The sequence below is a fragment of the Piliocolobus tephrosceles genome, chromosome 5, assembly GCF_002776525.5.
Source record: "Piliocolobus tephrosceles isolate RC106 chromosome 5, ASM277652v3, whole genome shotgun sequence".
Lineage (NCBI taxonomy): Eukaryota > Metazoa > Chordata > Mammalia > Primates > Cercopithecidae > Piliocolobus > Piliocolobus tephrosceles.
The window spans coordinates 63,225,190-63,248,317 of NC_045438.1; the positions used below are offsets into that span (position 1 = coordinate 63,225,190).

General features: G+C 41.5%; 1 protein-coding gene across 5 annotated transcripts in view; it reads right to left on the reverse strand.

The window, feature by feature from the left end:
• Positions 1 to 23,128, reverse strand: part of ARMC2 (armadillo repeat containing 2) — a 126,710-nt gene that overhangs the window by 71,195 nt on the left and 32,387 nt on the right. For all 5 annotated transcript variants that reach the window (XR_002730380.2, XM_023205973.2, XM_023205972.2 and 2 more), the window contains 2 exons: positions 9,198 to 9,274; positions 3,956 to 4,054 (listed from right to left, as the gene is read on the reverse strand). Coding sequence is in view for 4 of the 5 variants with exons in the window: in XM_023205973.2 (XP_023061741.2) it covers positions 3,956 to 4,054; positions 9,198 to 9,274 (176 nt within the window). In the remaining variant the exon portion in view is untranslated. The remainder of the gene's footprint in view (positions 1 to 3,955; positions 4,055 to 9,197; positions 9,275 to 23,128) is intronic.

A 23,128-nucleotide genomic window follows, 5' to 3' on the forward strand; every position in this document is an offset into this window, starting at 1 on the left:
AACTCCTATTGTATGAAACACTTGTGTTTTGTTGTTTTATTCTTCTGTGACTGGCAGTTTCTTTACAAACCCTAAGTCCAGGCTCTGGGCCACTCATTGGCAGTGGGTGGTCCTCCAAGTATTTTTCTAACACTTCCTTCCACAAACTCTTCAGCCTGGTAGGTTCTATTCAAGAATACTTGTTTTTAGCTTTAAAAAAGAGGTTAGAAAGAAAGGCTCACGGGTCAAATTTTAAACTATTGATCAAATCAATCCTTTATACCAAATAGTTTGTTATAAATGCTCTACAGCTAAAAAAGACAACTTTAATCTACGAACTATCAAGATTTGCAAGGGGCTAAATCTAGTGGGTAAAAGTTTGATGTGTAACAGAGAGTAACATAATCTCAGAGTAACTTCTATCCTCCAATATATGTATTCATCACAAAAGAAAGAATAAAAACTTGACAGTGGGTACAGCTGTGGGACACCACCAGCAACAGAACGCAGCAGCATCGTGTACTCCTGGCAGGAGGTGCTGACAGGGACACAGCAGTACTCGTGCTCTGCCTGCCCAAGATGCTAACCTGGAGCTCATCACGGGAAAAACATCAGACAAACCCAATCTGCAGGACAGTCTGTAAAATATTCCTCAAATAGATCAAGATCACGAAAGAGATGTGGCAAATGATGAGAACTTGTGATCCAGGTTTTTATTTTTTCTATAAAGGAAAGTATTGGGACAAATTGGCAAAATTTGAGTAAGATTTGTATAGTATTGTATGGTAATTTCCAGATATATAAAAGAATGCTTTTGTTTCTAAAAAATATACACGCCAGCCAGGCTCAGTGGCTCACACCTATAATCCCAAAACTTTGGAAGGCCAAGGCAGGTGGATCACTTGAGGCCACAAGTTTGAGACCAGCCTGGCCAACATACCAAAATCCAGTCTCTACTAAAAATACAAAAAATTAGCAGGGTGTGGTGGTGTGCACTTATCATCCCAGCCACTCAGGAAGCAGAGGCACAAGAATTGCTTGAACCCAGGAGGTGGAGGTTGCAGTGAGCTGAGATCATGCCACTGCACTCCAGCCTGGGCAACAGAGTAAGACTCTGTCTCAAAAGAAAAAAAAAAAATTAGGCCAGGCATGGTGGCTCATGCCTGCAATCCCAGCACTTTGGGAGGCTGAGGTGGGTGGATCATAAGGTCAGGAGTTCAAGACCAGACTGGCCAATATGATGAAACCACGTCTCTACTAAAAAAAAAAAAAAAAAATTAGCCAAGCGTGGTGGTGGGCACCTGTAGTCCCAGCTACGCGGGAGGCTGAGGCAGGAGAACCGCTTGAACCTAGGAGGTGGGGGTTGCAGTGAGCTGAGATCATGCCACTGCACTCCAGCCTGGGTGACAAGAGCAAGACTCCATTTCAAAAAAAAAAAAGAAAAGAAAAGAAAAAGGAAAAGAAAAAAGAAAAAATTAAAATATGCATGCCAAAATACTTAGGAATATGGGACATTAGGTTGGCAACTTGTTCTCAAACGGTTAAAGAAAAAAAAAAAACTGTGTGGGGGTAGAGAAAAAGAGAGGGACGGGGAAAGGAGAGAATGAGAAAGCAAATGTGGCAAAGTGTTACTATTGGGGGGATCTGGATGAAGAATATACAGCATTTTTTGTGATACTCTTGCAACTTTTCTGTAAGTCTCAAATTATGTCAAAAGTTAAAAAAAGAAAAATAAAAAATTCTCAAGGGATCAAGTAATCCAGCCCTGCCACCATTCGCTGGTGTTTTGTTTTGTTTTGTTTTGTTTTTTGAGACAGGGTCTCTTTCTGTTACCCAAGCTGGAGTGCACTGGCACAATCACAGCTCACTGCAGCCTCGACCTCCCAGGCTCAAGTGACCCTCCAGCCTCAGCCTACCACGTAGCTGGGACTACAAGTGCATGCCACCATGCTCAGCTAATTTTTGTATTTTTTGTACACATGGGGTTTCTCCATGTTGCTCAGGCTGGTCTCAAACTCCTGAGCTCAAGTGATCCTCTTGCCTTAGCCTCCCAAAGTGCTGGGATTACAGGCGTGAGCCACCATGCCTGATCCATTTGCTGTTCTTAATGTTATCTAGGGAGAGAGATGCCATATTTCCGTGTTTAATAAGCCTTCTCCTGAGAAGGGAAATTCATTCACATTTCAATCCCCACTCCTGTTAAATTTTCTCTACTAGTGTGCATGGTAGGCAGAGCCCTTAGCACCCTCTTAAAATCCTTCCGGCTGAGCTGGACATGGTAGTGTGAGCCTGTAGTGTGAGAACCACTTCAGCCCAAGAGTTCAAGGCCAGCCTGGGCAGCATTAGTGAGACCCCTCTCTTTAAAAAAAATCCTGGTCAGGTGCGGTGGCTCACGCCTGTAATCCCAGCACTTTGGGAGGCCAAGGCAGGTGGATCATAAGGTCAGGAGTTTGAGACCAGCCTGGCCAATATGATGAAACCCCCATCTCTGCTAAAAATACAAAAAAATTAGCTAGGCGTGGTGGCAGGCGCCTGTAGTCCCAGCTACTCAGGAGGCTGAGGCAGAAGAATAGCTTGAACCCAGGAGGCGGAAGTTGCAGTGAGCCAAGATTGTGCCACTGCACTCCAGCCTGAGTGACAGAGTGACACTCTGTCTCAAAAAAAAAAAAAAAAAAAAAAATCCTTCTTTCCTTTAGGAAGACTTCCTACAAGAAAGGCCTTCACAATACTCACTCAGTGTCCCCATTCAATGTTCTGCAATATATTTTCTTGTGTAACCTTTACCCAGACTCATTGTTCTTCTCACTATTGTTTGCACATTATCTCCTTAGAAAAAGGGCCCAAAGCTAACCTGGCACACTAATATGAAGGGGAACGTAGTAACTCTAGAGGGGAAAAAGTCATCACATTCATATCCTTAGGACTTTGGGCTGCAGAACCCTTTTCAGATAACCGAGTCTCCACCTCGTCTGGCAGGTGAGGACACTATTGCACACAGAGTCTAGGTGACTCCTCATGGCCATATGCTTAGCGAGTAGCAGCACCGGGACCAGAAACCCTGTCCAGGGCTCCCACATTAACCATGAACACAGCCAAGCACCAATGGGGAGCAGGGAGGGGTGAGGTCATTTGAACCTTTCAGGAATCAGGTCTTTTGCAGCACGTCCCTGTTTGGTTGCTGGCGAGGATTCATTTACCCTGCTTCTCTTAGAGCATATTCCTGTGGCTGCCAAGCTGGTTTGCTCACCAACAACTCCTAGCAAAGGCTTACTGTGCACTGTGTGCCAGGCACTGGGCTCACCCTAGGGCTATGACCACTGCTCCAGAGGAGCCTGGTTCAACTTCAGAAAGAGAATCCTTGAGGGGCTGCAAAGAGGGAGAAAGTGGAGGGCCATCCCATGACACGCTTTCCCTCCCCTTGCAGGGACCCATCAATCGTGGGCCTTCACTTCTGGGGCAGTTCAGAGTGCAAGGGTGGGACACATCCCAGGCCATTTCCCATGCTGTGGGTGGCATTCCTGACAGATGTGCTCCCTCCAAGAGAGTAGGACATATACCAGTTGGACCAAGCAAACCACGGGCACACCTGTCAAGGACGCCAGTTTATGAAACTCAGCTTCCAAGCCTGAAATCTGTTTTAATCTTTTACTTTCTTGAGTGTGAACAGCCACCTGAGAGAGGTTAAACCAGCATTTCCTTGGGCAGAGGAAATGATAATTAATTCATATTACAAAGGAAATTTTAGAAATTGGCTCTCTTGGTGCATTTAAAGCATAATCTTTACTAAAAATTATGTGTGCATGTATTATTTAATACACACAGGGTAAATAAATAGATGACTTCATTTGTTTTTGAACATGTTCACAGAAATGATAGTGAAAACTTACTAAAAATATCAGGGCAATGGGGAACACATAAATAACTACAGGTATTGTTTTAAAGAAACAAAAACAGGTTTTTGTTTTGTTTTGTTTACCCTTTTCTAATTCACGCAAAATTGGTACAATCCTTGTATTCCAAAAGACTTCGTCTACTTCTATTTCTGCGTCCTTTTCTTGCAGGTCAGCTTTTGGGACTGCAAAAGAAATCCAGAACAGGAGAAAAGTTATGAAAAAGGAGTTGTCATGAAGCACAGTCAAAAGCCTTTACTATTCATCACTACAATTAATAAACTAGAGAATTAAATTACCCTTTGCTCCCCAAGCCTGACTATTTCTCATTAGAACTACAGGTCTTCTACTCAAATTACCCCAAATTAAACTCAGACTGGATAACGTAAAACAGTCAGAACTTTAAAATATGATCTGGTCACTTCATAAAGTAATCAGCTTTGTAAACACTGATGACTGTCAGTAAGACAAACAGTTCTGAGTTCATTTTTACTTAAACGTATCCCTCTGTAATGTAGAATAAATAACTATAGATATGTAAAGAATAAAGATTTTGAAAATGTGTAATGAAAAATTTTCTAAAAGGGAGACCTAAAATGACTTTCTTTTCTATACAAATAAAATGTCCACACTAACATGGGGCCAGTAGCATTAATGCCAAGTGATTTTGTGTTGTGCAGCAGATAAGCCGGGGCCTTGGGGGCTGACAAATCTCAATTCAAATCCCAACTCCATTAAGGACATGGTGAGTGACTGGGGTCCAGTTTCTTATCCTTTCTGAGTCTCTGTTTCCTCATCAGCAAAACAGAATATTTGCCTTCGAGGGTATGAGAATTAAAATACATGGTATAGGTAAAGCTCTGAGCTTAGTACCAAGCCTTTAGCAATATACAGTATATAATTAATTTCATTTCCCTGATTAAACAAGCACACAAACAGGTAATCACCCCTGCAGTATCTCATACCTGTGTGATACCAACAAGCCATCAAGAGTAGATGCTGTCTGTGAATATGGGTTGCAAGGAATAGCAACCAATGACTGTGTACTCTAGATGCAGGAGGCCTCCATTTCATTTTTGCAGTAACACTATGAGGAGGTTCCCAAACAATCCCCATTTTGCAGGTGAAGAAAGTGGAGCCCAGGTGTATTAAGTTATCTGCCCAGTGTCATATAGCTCCCCAGCCTCTGCACTTGACCTCAAAGCTATGCTGACTTGCAGCAAACTAGCCAACTAAAGGGTAACATTGGGAGGAAATCTAACTCATATTAGAAATTGCAAATTATGATTATATTTCACACAGGCAGTATCTCAAGATCTAAAACACTGACTGTAGCTGGAGGTGGCATTGCTGTGCTGAGGCATTACCGAACAGTGCTGGAGATGTATTCCTCAGTCTCCCTTCTCTGAAGACCACCCTTTAAATCCTTTATCTGGCACTTGGTCTACATCAAGTCAGGGAGTCCACGCCCTCTAGGGGCAGGGTGGACCTGGTACCAATTAAGTGTACACACAGAAGGTGCCTGGACCCTAAAAATGTCACATAAAGAGTTAAAAATCAGGAACAATCAGAAGGTGAGAGGTTGGAAGAGAGAGAGACAAGAGGCAGAGAAAGACAAAGAGACAGAGACAGAGAGAGGAGCAAAAGGGTATATGGCCCATATATTTTCAGGTTACTTTAAACAAAGGACAGACAAGTTGAGCAGGAGGCCTGTTAATAGCACAGCTTTGGAGTCACCACCTGAGTTTGAATCCTAGCTCTGCCACCTACTAGCTGCTTGACTATGGGCAAATTGCTTCACCTCTCTTCTGTAAAATGGGGTAACAATGGTTATCTCTAAATATTGAGATTAGGATTATTAATTTATTTGTGCTCTTCTGTATTTTCCAATGCCTCTAATGCATTCTTATTATTTTTGAAGAGAAAAATATATACAACACATATTAAATGTGTGTAATACCTTAGTACATATCCATATTAATATTTTTTAATATTAATATGGATTAAAATAAAATTCTCTGCATCAAGAAATCCAATAAAGTCCCTTGACGATTATCTGTACAAATAGCAGAGAGAAATCCATAGATAACACATAATGGCATGCATTAAAAAATTCATTTGAATTCAGAGATGTATTTGAATTCTGAACACTCACACCATCAAATGGTGCTGATGTCACCCAGGAGAAGCAGGGACGCTGTACAATCTACCTATCCTGCCCAACACAGAGGCCTTCCCCTGTTATACTACATGCTAGAAATGGCCACTCCCAGTTGCAGCAAGTCCAGGCTTGCCTTTTATCAACCCTTCCCACTGCCAAGAGCAGCTGACCCACACGGGGCATCCAAGATCACCTAAGCAGCAAAAGTAAATAGAAAGAGGTTGTCAACAAAGCTATTATTAAACATTTGCAGTGCAGTAAATAGCCTTAATAGCAAGGTTTCAGATAATCTATCTAACCCAGTGCAAGACTTCACTATAAAATACTAAATTGAATTGTCTTTAGGACAAATTAGTCCACATCAGTACAGATTCACGATCCCTTATCCAAAACCTTTGGAATTAGATATGGTTTGGGATTCAGAAACATATGGATTTTAGAAAGTCAATATGGTATACACATTGCACATTACAAGCCACCCCAATACCCTGTAGCAAAATATATGAATATTCATAGTAACAAAATGAAGACTCTAACTGACTTCCCATCAGGCTCAGGGATTTTGGAACTACAGATAGTTTGTAGACTACCATCTCAATCTTTTGGATCATTGTTTTTATGAATCTGCCTTAACTTTGATAATTTATGGATGTGGATTCTAAAACTAAACATGAATATTCAAGTAATACAAAAAACATAGTTTCTCTTATTTGTGGATAATTAACCTATTCAAAGTCCAAAGTATATAAAGAATAAAATAAAATAAACATTTATCAAGGCAAGTGAAAGCCAGAAAATAAGTCAGGCGAGTTATTTAATCCACACATATTTATGACACACTTAAATTTACTAGAAACTAGACTTTGAGTCCAATAAGTTCAAGTCTGCATTTTTTACCTCCTATGCAATATGCTGCTTAATACAGAAGTTCTATGAGAAACCATGACTATCAACTGTTTTTCAGGACAAATAAAATGGATAACTTATTCACCCCAGAAAGAGCTAAATTACAGGGGTGAGTTAGAAATCACAGAACAATTTATTTAACCCTCATGGGCCCTTATGAATGTTTCTGAGATTGGCTTCTTCTCAGAACCGAAGTTACTGAGTCACTGGTATGAGAGTTTCCTTCCAACCCTCTCCTAGGAATTTCAAAGTGCACAGTTGTGTCTGGCTACAGCCTTCTATCTCTTCATTCACCCTGGGCCTCCCCCTGCCTCCATTTTATACACAATCCCTGAGTTACTCTAGAAAATGAAGCATGGAATCATATGACTGCTTTTTAAGATACAGACACACAAATAACAAAAAGGTTGTCTCAATCTTGGACAACAATCTATATTTTAGAAAGCACTTTCATCTAGGTTCATAGTTTGCTAAATATAAACATTATGATTCAACAGGAAATTGGGTAAGTCAAGCAAAAATTTCAGCATGTTTTTGAAGATTTTGCTGTCTCAGTGGTTATAGTTGTTAACCACAGCTTCGAGTTCTGGACACAAAAACCTGACACAATGTTTGGATTGGCTGATGTTTTTAGCACGTAAATGTAAAATCCTTAGCAACTATGCTGGCTCGAAAATTACTATATCTAAGATTTTCCTGAGTAAAGAAATTCCCAATGGCACAAAAGTCATTTTATTGATAAAAAATTAAGTTTTGAAGATAACAATTTTTAAAATCTAGTATTTAGTATTGTAAAATCTCATGTGTACAAAAATATATGAAGAGTATAACAGACACCAGTGTACCCCATACTAGTTTGGTCAGATATTAACATTTTGCCAAATTTTTATCCTTTCCCTTATTTTAAAGAAATGAAACATTACAGATGTGTGGCTCCCTGCATCCATTCCCCTCCTCCCTCTCCCTCTAGGGGTTACCACCATCCTAAATCCACTGGTTACTATGATTACACTTGACTTCACATGCTTACCACATGGCTGTGTATCCGCAAACAATATATGTCTTTGCTTTTGCAACTTGTTTCATCTCATATTATGTTTATACTGATTTTACTCAATATTACAATATACAAAAGCCCATGAGTTCACTTTTCTAACAACTATATTCTATTGCATGAATACATTTTGTATCATTTCTAGACTGTGGTTTATATTGTTACATATTTTCTCAATTAAACAGTTTAAAGGCCCAAAGGACAGTCTTAGTAAAGTTAATATAGTTTCATTTAAGTGAGCAATGTTTTTTTTTTGTCTTTTTTTTTTTTGAGACAAGTCTCATTCTGTGGCCCAGACTGGAGTGCAGTGGTGTGATCTAGGCTCACTGCAAGCTCCATCTCCCAGGTTCAAGTGATTCTCCTGCCTCAGCCTCCCAAGTAGTTGGGATTACAGGTACCCCACTCCCTCACACCATGCCTAGCTAATTTTTGTTGTTTTTTTTTTTTTTTTTTTTTTGGTAGAGATGGGGTTTCACAATGTTGGCCAGGTTGGTCTTGAACTTCTGACCTCAAGTGATCCACCTGCCTCCAAAGTGCTGGGATTGTAGGTGTGAGCCACCATGTCCAGTCAAGCAATGCCTTGAACTCAAGTTTTTAACCAATAACTATATTAATGTCAAGTTTTGCAACTTTCCAAATGCTTTTACAAAATGATTTCTACAAAACCATTAAGACTGTCATCTAGGCTGGGCACGGTGGCTCACCCCTGTAATTCCAGCATTTTGGGAGGCTGAGGCAGGTGGATCACGAGGTCAGGAGATCGAGACCATCCTGGCTAACACGGTGAAACCCCATCTCTACTAAAAATACAAAAAATTAGCCAAGCGTGGTGGCGGGTGCCTGCAGTCCCAGCTACTCGGGAGGCTGGGGCAGAAGGATGGTGTGAACCCAGGAGGTGGAGCTTGCAGTGAGCCGAGATCACGCCACTGCACTCCAGCCTGGGCGACAGAGCAAGAAACTCTGTCTCAAAAAAAAAAAAAAAAAAGATTGTCATCTACAGATGTTCGAGGCATCAGAGTTGGGTAGTGGTAAGAAAGATGGTAAGATTGTATGAATATAATAAAAATGTATAAAAATAAATGTTGATTTGTGATCAAACTGGACAAACTTCCTGAAGTTTTCAGTGAGCCAACATAGATATCTTCAGTGCAAACATTTTTCCTTTAAGTGGAGATGCTGCAGATGAAGGAGTGTGGGGATCCCTCACCTGCTTTGGTTTGCAGCCTGCTCAGGTCTGAGCTACTGGGGCGTGATGAGGCCCTCGCATGTCTCTTCCCCTGATCCCTAGGAGAAATACATAAAACACTCAGCACAAACGTCAAAATACTTCTAATTTTGTAAATGACAAGAGTCTGCTATATACAATTTCTTCTTTATTATTTTGAGATAGGTCTCACTCTGTCACCCAGGCTAGAGTACAGTGGTGCTGCGATCACAGCTCACTGCAGCGTCGAACTCCTTTGAGCAAGTGATCCTCCCACCCCAGGCTCCCGAGTAGCCAGGACTACAGGCACATGCCACCATGTCTGGTTACTTTTTTAAAAATATTTTGTAGAGACAGGGTCTCACTATGTCGTACAGGCTGGTGATTCTGGGTGTCAAGTGATCTTCCTGCCTCAGCCTCCCAAAATGCTAGTATTATAGGAGTGAGCCACTGCACCCAGCCAATATACAGTTTCTGAAGAAACCATCGAGAATTGTTTATAAGGTGGGGTTTGGTGCTCTATATGCTGTTTTGTTTTTGTTTTTGTTTTTATGAGATGAAGTCTTGCTCTGTTGCTCAGGCTGGAGTGCAGTGGCGCAATCTCTGCCCACTGCAACCTGCCTTAGCCTCCCCAGTAGCTGGGATTACAGGCACATGCCACCATGCCCGGATAATTTTTGTATTTTTAGTAGAGCCGGGGTTTCAGCATGTTGGCCAGGCTGTTCTCAAACTCCTGACCGCAGGTGATCTGCTCATCTCGGCCTCCCAAAGTGTTGGGATTATAGGCATGAGCCACCACCCTGGCCTCGATATGCTGCTTTAATTTACTTTTGATTTCCAAGAAAGATTTATCTTTTTAAAACAAGTCATATTTGCCTAACAACATGAAATACAGTTACTAGAAAGAACAAAAAATCCAGTTTACCTTGCAAATCAAAACAAAATTGGTTAAGGATATATACCACAAGGGGTCACTGTTATAGTAAGAAAGAACTCTGGGATGCTTGGATTACAAAAGCCTAGCCTTTGGGAGCTGGGAAAGACCTCTGTCTCTTTTTCTCTCTTCCTCCCTCCCCTCAACCCTGCAGACAAAGAAATTGTGTTCCAGCTGGCCAGATGTGCCCAAGGTCACACAGTAAAGACACATTTGGAACCTAGGTCTCATAATTAATAAATTTACTTCTCTTTCCACTACATAAAAATGTGCCCTGGTTCCATTTTTAAAATTAAATTAATATTATCTGAAAATATTTATTTTTAGAAATATTTTAAATGTTAAAAAACTGAAAATAAATTTGGACAGTCCCCAGATGACAAATATTTTGTATTCCAAACAAAAGAGCAGTGGCTGGCCAATAGCAGGATTATATGGTCCGGTTTTTAAAAAGTTTTATTTAATGTAGAGAACATCTCTGAAGGATACAGCTTCTCTTTAGCCAGAGCTGACACTTAGAAGTACTGACTTTTAAATACCTGCACAAAATTCCAAAGTAAAAAAACACCAGGAGAAGAAGAGTGCAAGTCGTATATCAAAATGTCTTTTTAGCCATCAAATATAATAGTTGTTCCAAAAAGCTCACAGAGAAGGGCTATACATGTGATAGTCCCGTGGACATCTGTATCTCCCGTGGCTTCTGCTTCCTGTGCAGCGAGCCCCCCAGTGACTATGCTGTGTTGCAGCTTAGCCCTTGGCCTTTCCTACCGCCCTGAAGATTAGCTTCTCCAAATACCATTTTTTACCTCATAAACATGTTCCCCCCACTTTTTTTTTTTTCTTTTTTTTTTTTTGAGATAGAGTTTCAGTCTTGTTGCCCAGGCTGGAGTACAATGGCGTGATCTCGGCTCACCCCAACTTCCACCTCCCAAGTCCAAGGGATTCTCCTGCCTCAGCCTCCTGAGTGGCTGGGATTGCAGGCGTGCGCCACCACGCCTGGCAAATTTTGTATTTTTAGTGGAGACGGGGTTTTCCATGTTGGTCAGGCTGGTCTTGAACTCCCAACCTCAGGTGATCTGCCTGCCTCGGCCTCCTAAAGTGCTGGGATAACAGGTGTGAGCCACAGCGCCCATCAGCCACCCCCAACCTTTTTTTTAAAAAAAACCAAAAAACAAAAAACACTTAACACATCCTTTAATCATAAAATAGGAAAAAGATGAAGCCAATTTTCTAAAAATTATCTAATTAATATTCAGAAACAACTGCTTTATTTGTACATAGTAAAAATACATGATAGCAAATGTCCCAAGCCAATCAAAATTGGCTATGGGGACTGGGACCTCTCAAAGAAGGCAGAAAGAAAAGAATCAACCCTGCGAAAAGTAAAATACCAAAAGTTTGTCAGGCTGTGGAGCCAAGGAAGTTCTCATATTTATGACTCCTAGAAATAATGAGAAGGTTTGAGACTAGGGAAAATGCCTTCCTTTCAATATATACACCTGCCCTATACAACTATTAAAATCAAGCAAGATACTTTTCAACTAATGGGCTTCCAAAGTCAATGGTCCACTCTCCCTAGGTCATGGTCAGTGATGAGGTTGCCTACATAAATACCACACGTATGTATCCCCACTTCTAGGGGAAAAAACAAAGTGTCCTTATATGCAAAAGCTCAGCAGTGCTGAGTCTCCCAGTTCTCAAGAAGAGCACAGAACTAATTAACTCAAGATGGATTAAAGACGTAAACCTAAGACCTAAAACCATAAAAACCCTAGAAGAAAACCTAGGCAATACCATTCAGAACATAGGCATGGGCGAAGACTTCACAACTAAAACACCAAAAGCAATGGCAACAAAAGCCAAAATTGACAAATGGGATCTAATTAAACTAAAGAGCTTCTGCATAGCAAAAGAAACTATCATCAGAGTGAACAGGCAACCTACAGAATGGGAGAAAATTTTTGCAATTTATTCATCTGACAAAGGGCTAATATCCAGAATCTACAAAGAACTTAAAGAAATTTACAAGAAAAAACAAACAACCTCATCAAAAAATGGGTGAAGGATATGAACAGACACTTCTCAAAAGAAGACATTTATGCGGCCAACAAATATATTTTAAAAAGCTCATCATCACTGGTCATTAGAGAAATGCAAATCAAAACCACAATGAGATATCATCTCACGCCTGTTAGAATGGCAATCATTAAAAAGTCGGGAAACAACAGATGCTGGAGAGGATGTGGAGAAATTTAGGAACACTTGTACACTGTTGGTGGGAGTGTAAATTAGTTCAACCATTGTGGAAGACAGTGTGGCGATTCCTCAAGGATCTAGAACCAGAAATACCATTTGACCCAGCAATCCCATTACTGGGCATATACCCAAAGGATTATAAATCATTCTACTATAAAGACACATGTACATATGTATGTTTATTGTGGCACTGTTCACAATAGCAAAAACATGGAACCAACCCAAATGTCCATCAATGATAGACTGGATAAAGAAAATGTAGCACATATACACCATGGAATACAATGCGACCATAAAAAAGGAGGAGTTCATGTCCTTTGAAGGGACATGGATGAAGCTGGAAACCATCATTCTCAGCAAACTAACACAAGAACAGAAAACCAAACACTGCATGTTCTCACTCATAAGTGGGAGTTGAACAATGAGAACACATGGACACAGGGAGGGGAACACCACACACTGGGGCCTGTTGGGGGGTGGGGAGCTAGGGGAGGGATAGCATTAGGAGAAATACCTAATGTAGATGACGGGCTGATGTGCGCAGGAAACCACCATGGCACGCGTATACCTATGTAACAAAACTGCACGTTCTGCACATGTATCCCAGAACTTAAAGTATAATTGTAAAAAGGTAATAATAATGTTAGAAAAAAAAAAAGAGCACAGGACTGGGATTAACTGCTGTTCTATGTGATCCTTATGGTGTGGAGGGTATGTGTAGGCTCTGAACCCAAGCTGCCTGAGTTTGGGTCCTGGGTCTAACTTTTATTGGCACTGTGACCTTGGGCAAATTACTTGGCTTTGGTGTCTTCATCATTAAAAAAAAAAAAAAAAAAAAATTGTTTCAACCAGAGATGGGGGCCTTGCTATGTTGACCAGGCTGGTCTAAAACTCCTGGTCTCAAGCAATCCTCCCATCTTGGCCTCTCAAAGTACTAGGATTGCCCGGTGTGAGCCACTGTGCTGAGCCTGGTTTCCTCATCTTAAATCGAATGCAGTGACTCTGCTTAGTACAGTGACTGATGTTGGAAGAACTTAATAAACTGAGATTAATTTTCTCTTTCCTTATGAGTCAATAATCACTAATCTAAGCAGTCCAGAGCCAAATCTTATTGAGTTAAAGAATGTGCATGTCATTGCCCCAATGAAGTTTAAAATCTACTCTGAGGAATTAAGGAACCACTGTTTTTTAATGGAAAAGTCCAATAGAGTTGTTAATAAAGTGCTAGAATGTGAAATTAAACAGATTACAAGAACTAGAGGGTGCTAAGAAGGAAGTGATTAGTGAGTGGGAGAAGTGGACCACAAAATGGGCCTTTAAAGAGTAAAAGTTGGCCAGCATGGTGGCCCAGGACTGTAATGCCACCACTTTGGGAGGCCTAGGTGAGATGATCACTTGCACCTAGGAATTCAAGGAGCTCAAGACCAGCCTGGGCAATATGGCAAGACCTCCCTCTAAAATTTTTTTTTATACTATCTAGCATAGTGGCACACAACTATAGCCCCAGGCACTTTGGAAGCTGAGGCAGGAGGACCGCTTGAGCCTAGAAGGTCGAGGCTGCAGTGAGCTGTGATTGTGCCACTGCATTCCAGTTTGGTGACAGAGTGAGACCCTGTCTCAAAAATAATAATAGGCAGGGTGCAGTGGCTCACACCTGTAATCCCAGCACTTTGGGAGGCTGAGGCAGGCGGATCACTTGAGGTCAGGAGTTCAAGACTAGCCTGACCAACATGGTGAAACCCCGTCTCTACTAAAAATACAAAAATTAGCCAGGCCTGGTGGCAGGTGCCTGTAATTCCAGCTACTCAGGAGGCTGAGGCAGGAGAATCGCTTGAACCCAGGGGGGCGGAAGTTGCAATGAGCCGAGATTGCATCACTTCACTCCAGCCTGGATGAAAGAGCAAGATTCTGCCTCAAAAAATAATAATAATAAGATAATAATAAAAGTTAAACCAGCAAATGACAACACTACTCCCAGAAGGGGAATAGCACAAGTGAAAATAAAGACAGGTATAAGCAGCCTGATACTGAGGGCAGGGGATAAGTGCCCAGGGCAAGTAAGACAGTCATAGAAGGTTTCTACTGAGAAGTATTGGGAACAGTTGCCCCACACTATGGGTTGAGTAAATGAATCTGATTTGACAGGCAATAAGAAACTGTCATAGGTTCTTATACAAGGAAGTGATGGGATTTGGGGGTATGCGATGATGGGAGTATTTAGGAGACTTGGAGAGGACGAACAAGGACTAATGTGGAACTGGAGAAGAAGGAACACATTCAAGAGGTTCTACAAATCAAGGGTTGGCAGGATTTCAGGCAGAGGAAAGAACAGAATGTAGCCCTGGAGGAATAGGATAGCAGGGGAAGCCTACCAGGGTTTCCACATGGCCACAGAGCTGAAGTCCCATGGTAAGACTGAATGGGGAAGAGAAGCATCAAGAAAAGAAAATCACTCCGTTAAGGAGAAAAGGAAGAATAGATGGACTTATGTACTCAACAGAAATCTGTTTTCCTGTAAACTCTACTCATTGGTCTTGGTTCTACTAATTGGAACTGCATGAAACAAATCTTTGTTCTTTTCCTTCTTGATAATCCTGCACATATTTAAAGATGTTGCATTCCCCACATAAAGTCATCTCCTATGGTTTAAATCTCATGGTTCAACCACTTACAGCTGTGTGACCTCGGTAAGTTTTGTTTTCCTCATCTGTATAAGGGGGTGGTAAATAACACTATCCCCCAGTGTGAGACTGTTGTGAGGACTAAATGATAGGATGTGCAATTGGTTGGCACAGTTCCAGGCACAGGGTAAATAATCCATGTTTACTATTATGGTTGTGGTCATCGCTGATGTCATCAGCAAACTCCTCCAGTCCCTTCAACTGTTCCTCACATGATACCGTTTCAAATCTCTTCCAGGATACCCAGTTACTTGAAGTGAGTGAGTGCTTGTCTGGATTCCATTTAAAGTCTGGAACCCAGCACTCAGCCAAAGGTAGCATTGCTTGAGGACAGAGAGATGTTCTAAGTAACACTTCAGCCTAAAATGACATTAGCGGTTTGGTGTCTCTAATCTTTTCCTGCAGGTGCACTAAGGCAGATTTTCCCATCCAGGTTGGGCCTTTGCTCCTTCCTCCTAAATTCCACAGTGCTGCATTTGGCAAAGCATTCCTGCCTATCAGATGTTTTTGGATCTTGATTCAGTCATCCAGCAAAATTGTTCTTCCTAGTTTCCTGCTCCATATTATTAAAGACTGTAATTACATTTTTTTTGCAATGATTTTTCATGTACCAAAAATAATTTCAGAAATTATTTCTTAAAGCTCCTCTGTGAAATTCTTCATAGAGGCAGATCAGCACTGTTTTGTTCGTTAGGACATCTTAATCGACAAATAACAAAAACCTAATTTTAATGGATTTAAACAATAAACGGAACTTACTGACTCACATAACCCGAATGTGGACAGGTAGGGTGGGTTTTAGGCATGGTGCAATCAGACCTTTGGCTGCATCTTTCTACGATTCTCTTAGCCCTGCCTTTCCCTCAGTTCCAGCTGTAACCAGGGTGGAGTTCTGATGAAAGCAAAATGGGTAGAGCATTCCCAGGCCTCTCTTCCTCAGCCTACATGTTTAAGAGCAATAGCAAAGTCTTCTCTTGCAATCAGTGAGGAGGGTCCTACATTTCACTCTGAACAGCCAGAACCAATCTGTGGCTATGGCAATGCTATACACGGACTGACTTGAGTTACCACTGCCCATCCATGAGTCAACCATGTGGAAAATATCTACTTCTGGACCACCTGCACCCCAAAGAAATACAAGTATATTTCTTTAAAAATACTATAAAATTAGCCAGGGATGGTGGCTCATGCCTGTAACTACAGCACTTCGGGAGGCTGAGGTGGGCGAATCATTTGAGGTCAGGAGTTCAAGACCAGCCTAGCCAACATGACGAAACCACATCTCTACTAAAAATACAAAAGTTAGCTGGGTGTGGTGGCGTGCACCTGTAATTCCAGCTACTCGGGAGGCTGAGGCAGGAGAATCGCTTGAGTCTGGGAGGCGGAGGTTGCAGTGAGCCAAGATTGCACCACTGCACTCTAGCCTGGGCAAGAGAGCGAGACTCTGTCTCAAAAAAAAAAAAAAAAAAAAACTAAAAAATTCAGATTTTGCTGTAATTCTGACAGTTGTTCTAATTATTATGACTAAGGTTCTTTAGTCAGAGGTTAGCAAGCTTTTTCCCTAAAGAGCTCGATAATATATGCTGCATACTTTGTGGGCCAAGCGGGAAAATCCAGGTACTATGTGGCTACATTTGCAACCATTAAAAATGTAATGATTTTTAAAAGTATATAAACCATTCTTAGCTCAAAGGCTGTAAAAAAGAAAAACAAAACAAACAAACAAAAACCAGATGGATGGCCAGATTTCGCTCCTGGGCTGTAGTTTGTCTGTCTGTTTGTTTGTTTTGAGACAGTCTTGCTCTGTAGCCCAGGCTGTAGTGCAGTGGTGTGATCTCTGCTCACTGCAACCTCTACCTCCCAGGCTCAAATGATTCTCCTGCCACAGCCTCGCAAGTAGCTGGGATTACAGGCATGTGCCACCACACCTGGCTAATTTTTGGATTTTTAGTAGAGATGGGGCTTCACCACGTTGGCCAAGTGGGTCTAGAACTTCCAACCACACGTGATTGGCCCACCTTGACCTCCCAATGTGCTGGGATTACAGGCGTGAGCCACCAGACCTGGCTGGCTGTAGTTTATTCCTACTTTTGAGGAATAAACAAATATTAAGAAGTAGATTAAATAGAAGGATTTGGAATGTTTAAAAAGTCAATAAATTTATTTCTACTTTGGAAAAAATGGCATGCAAGGAAATTGTAAAGGATGCTTATGGGTAAGAGAAAATTTAGCAACTTTTGAACTAAACTTATCCTTGCCATAAGAAAAAGACACTTCATTTTTCAAACTAGATTCAAGTTGTGTAGGTTCAAGGTAGTAAATGTTTTAGGCTTTGTGGCCACACAGTTTCTGTCATAAGTACTCAACTCTTGCTGGAAGATGGCCATGGACAATAGGTAAATGATGAGTGTGGTTGTGTTCCAATACAGTTGTATTTACAAAAACAGGTAATGGGCTGGATTCAGCTCATGGGCCTTGGTTTGCTGATCCTGCTTTATAGTCTCTTCAATACTTCAACTGCAATTTGGTAATACCAACGGAGGGGTGGACAATGGAGGGAGGGTCCCCTCAGCATGTTTCATAGCCTAAAGCACCAGATATATAGTTTCCAGACAGATTATCACTTTTTCTTTTCTTTTTCTGTGTGTGATGGAGTCTCACTCTGTCACCCAGGCTGGAGTGCAGGGGTGCGATCTCAGCTTACTGCGACCTCTGCCTCCTGGGTTCAAGCAATTCTCCTGCCTCAGCCTCTCAAGTAGCTGGGACTACACCGGCTAATTTTTTTGCATTTTTGGTAGAAATGGGATTTCACCATGTTGGACAGGCTGGTCTTGAATTCCTAACCTCGGCCTCCCAAAGGTCTGAGATCACAGGTGTGAGTCACTTTTTCCTAATTACTAAACTTAAACACTCTACTTAAACAGCTATACAGAAACACTTGAAATTAAAGGATATGGTTTTAAAGGGATGTCTGTAAGATCAAAATTTTAAGAAAGTCCTCCAAGGTACTCAATAGTGTTGGCTTGGGCACAAGACTAAAATACACACACACACACACACACACACAACCTTGGCACCTTTTTCAATAATCACTAACTGGTTATTACTAAAGTTATATATATATATATATATATATATACACACACACACACACACAATTACATATATTGCTTTGTCGCTATCCACGTTAGCTTAACTTAGTTAACCTTAAATTCCCTTAGCTTAAGAGTAAAGGCTCATGGTTTCATACTCCCCTTAACATTCAAAGCCCCACAGTTTCAAGGCACTGCATGTGAAAAGCCCTTGTAACTTGTCAGTGCTGCATCTGGGAAGACTTCGTTCAGTAGAGGGAGCTATGGCTGTGACTGGCCTCTTCTGCAGCATGCTACTGTGGTAACCAGTGCAATGCAGGGTTCCATCTCTGCTTTCCATTCTGAATGCCTGGTGCCATGCTCCCCTCACCTTATGCTAGAACTGCTGCAACCGCTTCCCAATGGCTTCCTTTGTCCCAGGCTCTCCTCTCCCCATTCGTCCTTCACATAACTGACAGCGAAAGTCACCTCTCAGCGGTGCACCTTTATTTAAACAATGGACCCACATGCCTGGGAGTGGCATTGAAGGCCATCTGTCATGTGTCCCTAACTTCCCTTCCAGACACGCTGCTCAGTGCTCTGGCTTGCAGCCTCAGGATGCCTCTTGCCACGTCAAATCCCACCTCTGGCTTATGCTCCTCCTTTAGCCAAGAACACAGTGCTCCATCCCTCACGAAAAGCAGCCTTCAAAATGTACCCCCAAATCCCAACTACTCTAGGAATTTTCCCTTGATCCTCAAGTCAGAATTAGCTGCTCTGACCTCTAAACTCTCAGGATACCTTCTTTCAGTTCCCCTTTCATTCCTCCAGCATTCGAGTTCATCTTTGAACAGTGCTTCGAGACCTCGTGTGTGCATTCAAAGCACTTGGAGTTCTTATAAAAATGCAGATTCTAATTTGGTAAGTCTCGGGACCGAGGTTCTGCATTTCTAACAGGCTCCCAGAGGATGCTGATGCTGCTGGTCCAGGGAACATACTTGAGAAGCAAGGCCTGACATGCTGGTAAGCTCCTCATGGACAGGGTCAACTCCTCTATCTTCCAAACCCTCAGCACAGGGCACTGCTTACCAGGAAATGCTTATCGGACAGAAACAACAAGGGCCTCTACAAAATCAGGCCAATGTCTTGTCTTTTCCAAATGGAAAGTTTCTCAGCCACATTGCTCTTAATTTCTTAAAAGAATAATGACTTCATTGTTTTTGAAAAAATGATATATTTGGCCGGGCACAGTGGCTCAAGCCTGTAATCCCAGCACTTTGGGAGGCCGAGATGGGCGGATCACGAGGTCAGGAGATCGAGACCATCCTGGCTAACACGGTGAAACCCCGTCTCTACTAAAAATACAAAAAACTAGCCAGGTGAGGTGACAGGCGCCTGTAGTCCCAGCTACTCCAGAGGCTCAGGCAGGAGAATGGCGTAAACCCGGGAGGCGGAGCTTGCAGTGAGCTGAGATCGGGCCACTGCACTCCAGTCCGGGCGACAGAGCGAGACTCCGCCTCAAAAAAAAAAAGAAAAGAAAGAAAAAATGATATATTTATTATTTTTAAAGGCCAGGCAATATAATAAAGTACAAAGAAGAGTTTTAAAAAGTTATCCAGGATCCCACCACCCAGAAATAAACATCATAATATGTGGTCAGCATCATTCCAGACATATTTCTGCATATGTTCAAAGGAAAAGATAGAAGAATGAAAGAACAGAAGGGCAGGAGGGAGGGCAGGTAAATGTATACCTATAAATGGAATCATACCATACATGTTACTGTAGTGAGAAAGCATTAAGTATAAATTTTGCTTGAACTTAACAGAGAAACAGAAATTGAGGTGAAACTGAAGGAACTGTAGAACTTCAGATGAATGGGTCTTCACAAAGAAATAATAGTTTCTAAAAGATCTCTCTAAAGTTAAGAAAAAAGTAATGAAAAACATTAGGATGCTGAAATCTTTATTTTTTCAAGTATATATTTCAATTTCAGACTTTAGCTATTGACAGATCTATTCCCCATTATGAAAATAAAGAAATCAGTACTCACACTTCCTCCAAAGTACTGGTTTTGGTTATTTATATTACTACCACATCATCAAGGTTTCTTTTCCATAACCAGAGTTGTTTAGTTTTAATCCAATACAAAAACAAAATCATTACTGTACTCACCATGAATGCTTTTACCATAGCTTCTTCATTTCTAGGTTTTGAATTCTGACTCATCACTTTGTTGTCTACAAGTTTTCTGGAAAGTGCATGAGTAGTATATTCCCTCAGTTCATTCATATTGAAAGTGTCTATCTGTTGCCTCTGTACAATTTGACTGGCAATACAATTCTTCAGTTACCCCTTATTATACTCAGGACTTCATAGACATTACTGCCTTCTGGCACTGAGTGATTCTTTAAGAAAACCAGGGGCCAGCCTGCCGCCTTCTCCTTTTATGTGACTTGTTCGTTCAGCCAGGAAGGCCATAGGAAACTTTCTTCATTTGCCCGCCCAATCAACAATTATTCACTGAGTGTGTACTATGTACTCGGTAGTGTTCTAGTGCTGAGCACTGGTGGAAATGTCTTAGTGTGGATTATTCCATATCAAATTTTCTTAGAATACCATGTGTCCATTTGAGTTTCAGATTTAAGTATTTGTTCCAGAAAGTTTTCTTCTATTATATCTTAATATTTTTCTTCTTTCTGCTCTGATCTCTTCCATTCTTCATGAGTTGTTGTGAATATTAAATGACTTAATATATGTAAAGCACTTAGAAAAGTGTCTGACAATTCACAGTAAGATAGTGTTACCAGAGGAAGTGAAGGAAGAGAATTATCTTCTCCAGGAAAACAAGTTTCATTCTTCCATATCTATCTCAACAATCATTTTCATAGCTGTATTATTACTCATTTCTTTTTGTATAATTTCTTCTAGCCAGTCCACCATGTCCTATTGTATTTTCAGCTGTTTTATTCTAATTTTTTATTCCTAATGTGGCTTTCCTCTTGATATATTTTTCTTTCATTTTGTTTTTGCGTACTGTAAACTTATTTTTCATCTCCTTATGTGGGCTCATAATCTACAATTTAAATTCTTATAACCCAAAGAACAGTGTTTTTTTTCTTTTTTTTTTTTTGAGATGGAGTCTCACTCTGTCACCCAGGCTGGAGTGCAGTGGCATGATCTCGGCTCACTGCAAGCTTTGCCTCCAGGGTTCACACCATTCTCCTGCCTCAACCTCCCGAGTAGCTGGGACTACAGGCGCCCGTCACTATGCTCGGCTAATTTTTTTTGTATTTTTGGTAGAGACGGGGTTTCACTGTGTTAGCCAGGATGGTCTCGATTTCTCGACCTCATGATCCACCCGCCTCGGCCTCCCAAAGTGTTGGGATTACAGGTGTGAGCCACCACACCTGGACCTTTTTTTAAGAGAATGATCACGTTATCTATAATTTCTCTGAGACTATGGAAAATTGTTTGTTTTTGGAGGGTAATACCTTTTGTGATCTACTTCCTTCATTTGTCTTTTGCTACGTTCCTTATACATCTAAGCTTGAGTGCCATGCTGATTCCTGTCTTAATAGTATTTATCTTTAAACAGAGCCATTTATTTATTGACACTGAATAGGATCCATAGAGCGCGCGAACGACGGTATTCTGTAGCTTAAACTTTAGTTCGTTTTCTTAAACTTGCAATCACCAAATCCATTACCTTTGCTGACCTGGGAGTGTATGTTCCCTTGGTTTGTGTGGAGCAGGTCATTGTGATGCACAGAAAAGCCCTTTCACATGCTGGGCTCCTTAAATTCTAATGTATCAAGCCCCTCCCCCCAAACACACACACACACACACACACACACACACACACACACACAAACTAGCTGGCTCACATGTAACCAGGAGTGTCTGTCATCCTCAGCTCCATCCTACCCCTCATTTCATGATCTGGATCTTGAATGGAGTCCTTACACAGGGCATATTCCCTGCTCCCACAGCCTGCCCACATCGTTAGATCTCATCTCTTTAATTAAATATTGAGTACACCTTTCTAAATTAAGAGACTCACTTTTAGTGAAATCTGTTTCTTGCTCAAGGTCTGAGAAGGTATGTGTCCACTTTCAAATTACCCGTTGTTATCATCTAGATTTCTTGGGGTCTGGAAGGCTAACTAGATTCTTATGAATGCAATGGTCCAAGTAACAAAACCTAATCTAAAGTATCACAAACTCTCCCGGAAGGAAGGAAGGAAGGAAGGAAGGAAGGAAGGCAGGCAGGCAGGCAGTAAGGAAGGCAGGCAGTAAGGAAGGGGTGAGGGAGGGAGGGGAGAATAGAGAGAGAAGAAAAGAAAGAAGAAAGAAAAAGAAAGAGAAAGGAGAGAGAGGGCAAGAGAGAGAAAGAGAAAAAGAAAAGAAAGAAAGGAAGGAAGGAAGGAGGGAAGGAAGGAAAGAGGAAGGAAGGAAGGAAGGAAGGAAGGAAGGAAGGAAGGAAGGAAGGAAGGAAGGAGAAAAGAAAGAAAAGAAAGAAAGGAAAGACAGGAAAGAAAGAAGGAAGGAAGGAAGGAAAGAAGGAAGGAAGGAAGGAAAGAAGGAAGGAAGGAAGGAAGGGGAAAGGAAAGGAAAGGAAAGGAAAGGAAAGGAAAGGAAAGGAAAGGAAAGGAAAGAAGGAAGAAAGAAAGAAAGCCAGCCAGCCACTGTGGCTCATGCCTGTAATCGCAGCACTTTGGGAGGCTGAGGTGGGCAGATCACGAGGTCAGGAGATCAAGACCATCCTGGCCAACATGGTGAAACCCCATCTCTACTAAAAATACAAAAATTAGCTTGGCGTGGTGGTGCATGCCTGTAATCCCATCTACTCGGCAGGCTGAGGCAGGAGAATCACCTGAACCAGGGAGGCGGAGGTTGCAGTGAGCCAAGATCGTGGCACTGCACGCCATCCTGGCAACAGAGCTAGACTCCATAAAAAAAAAAAAAAAAAAAAAAAAAAAAAAAAAAAAAA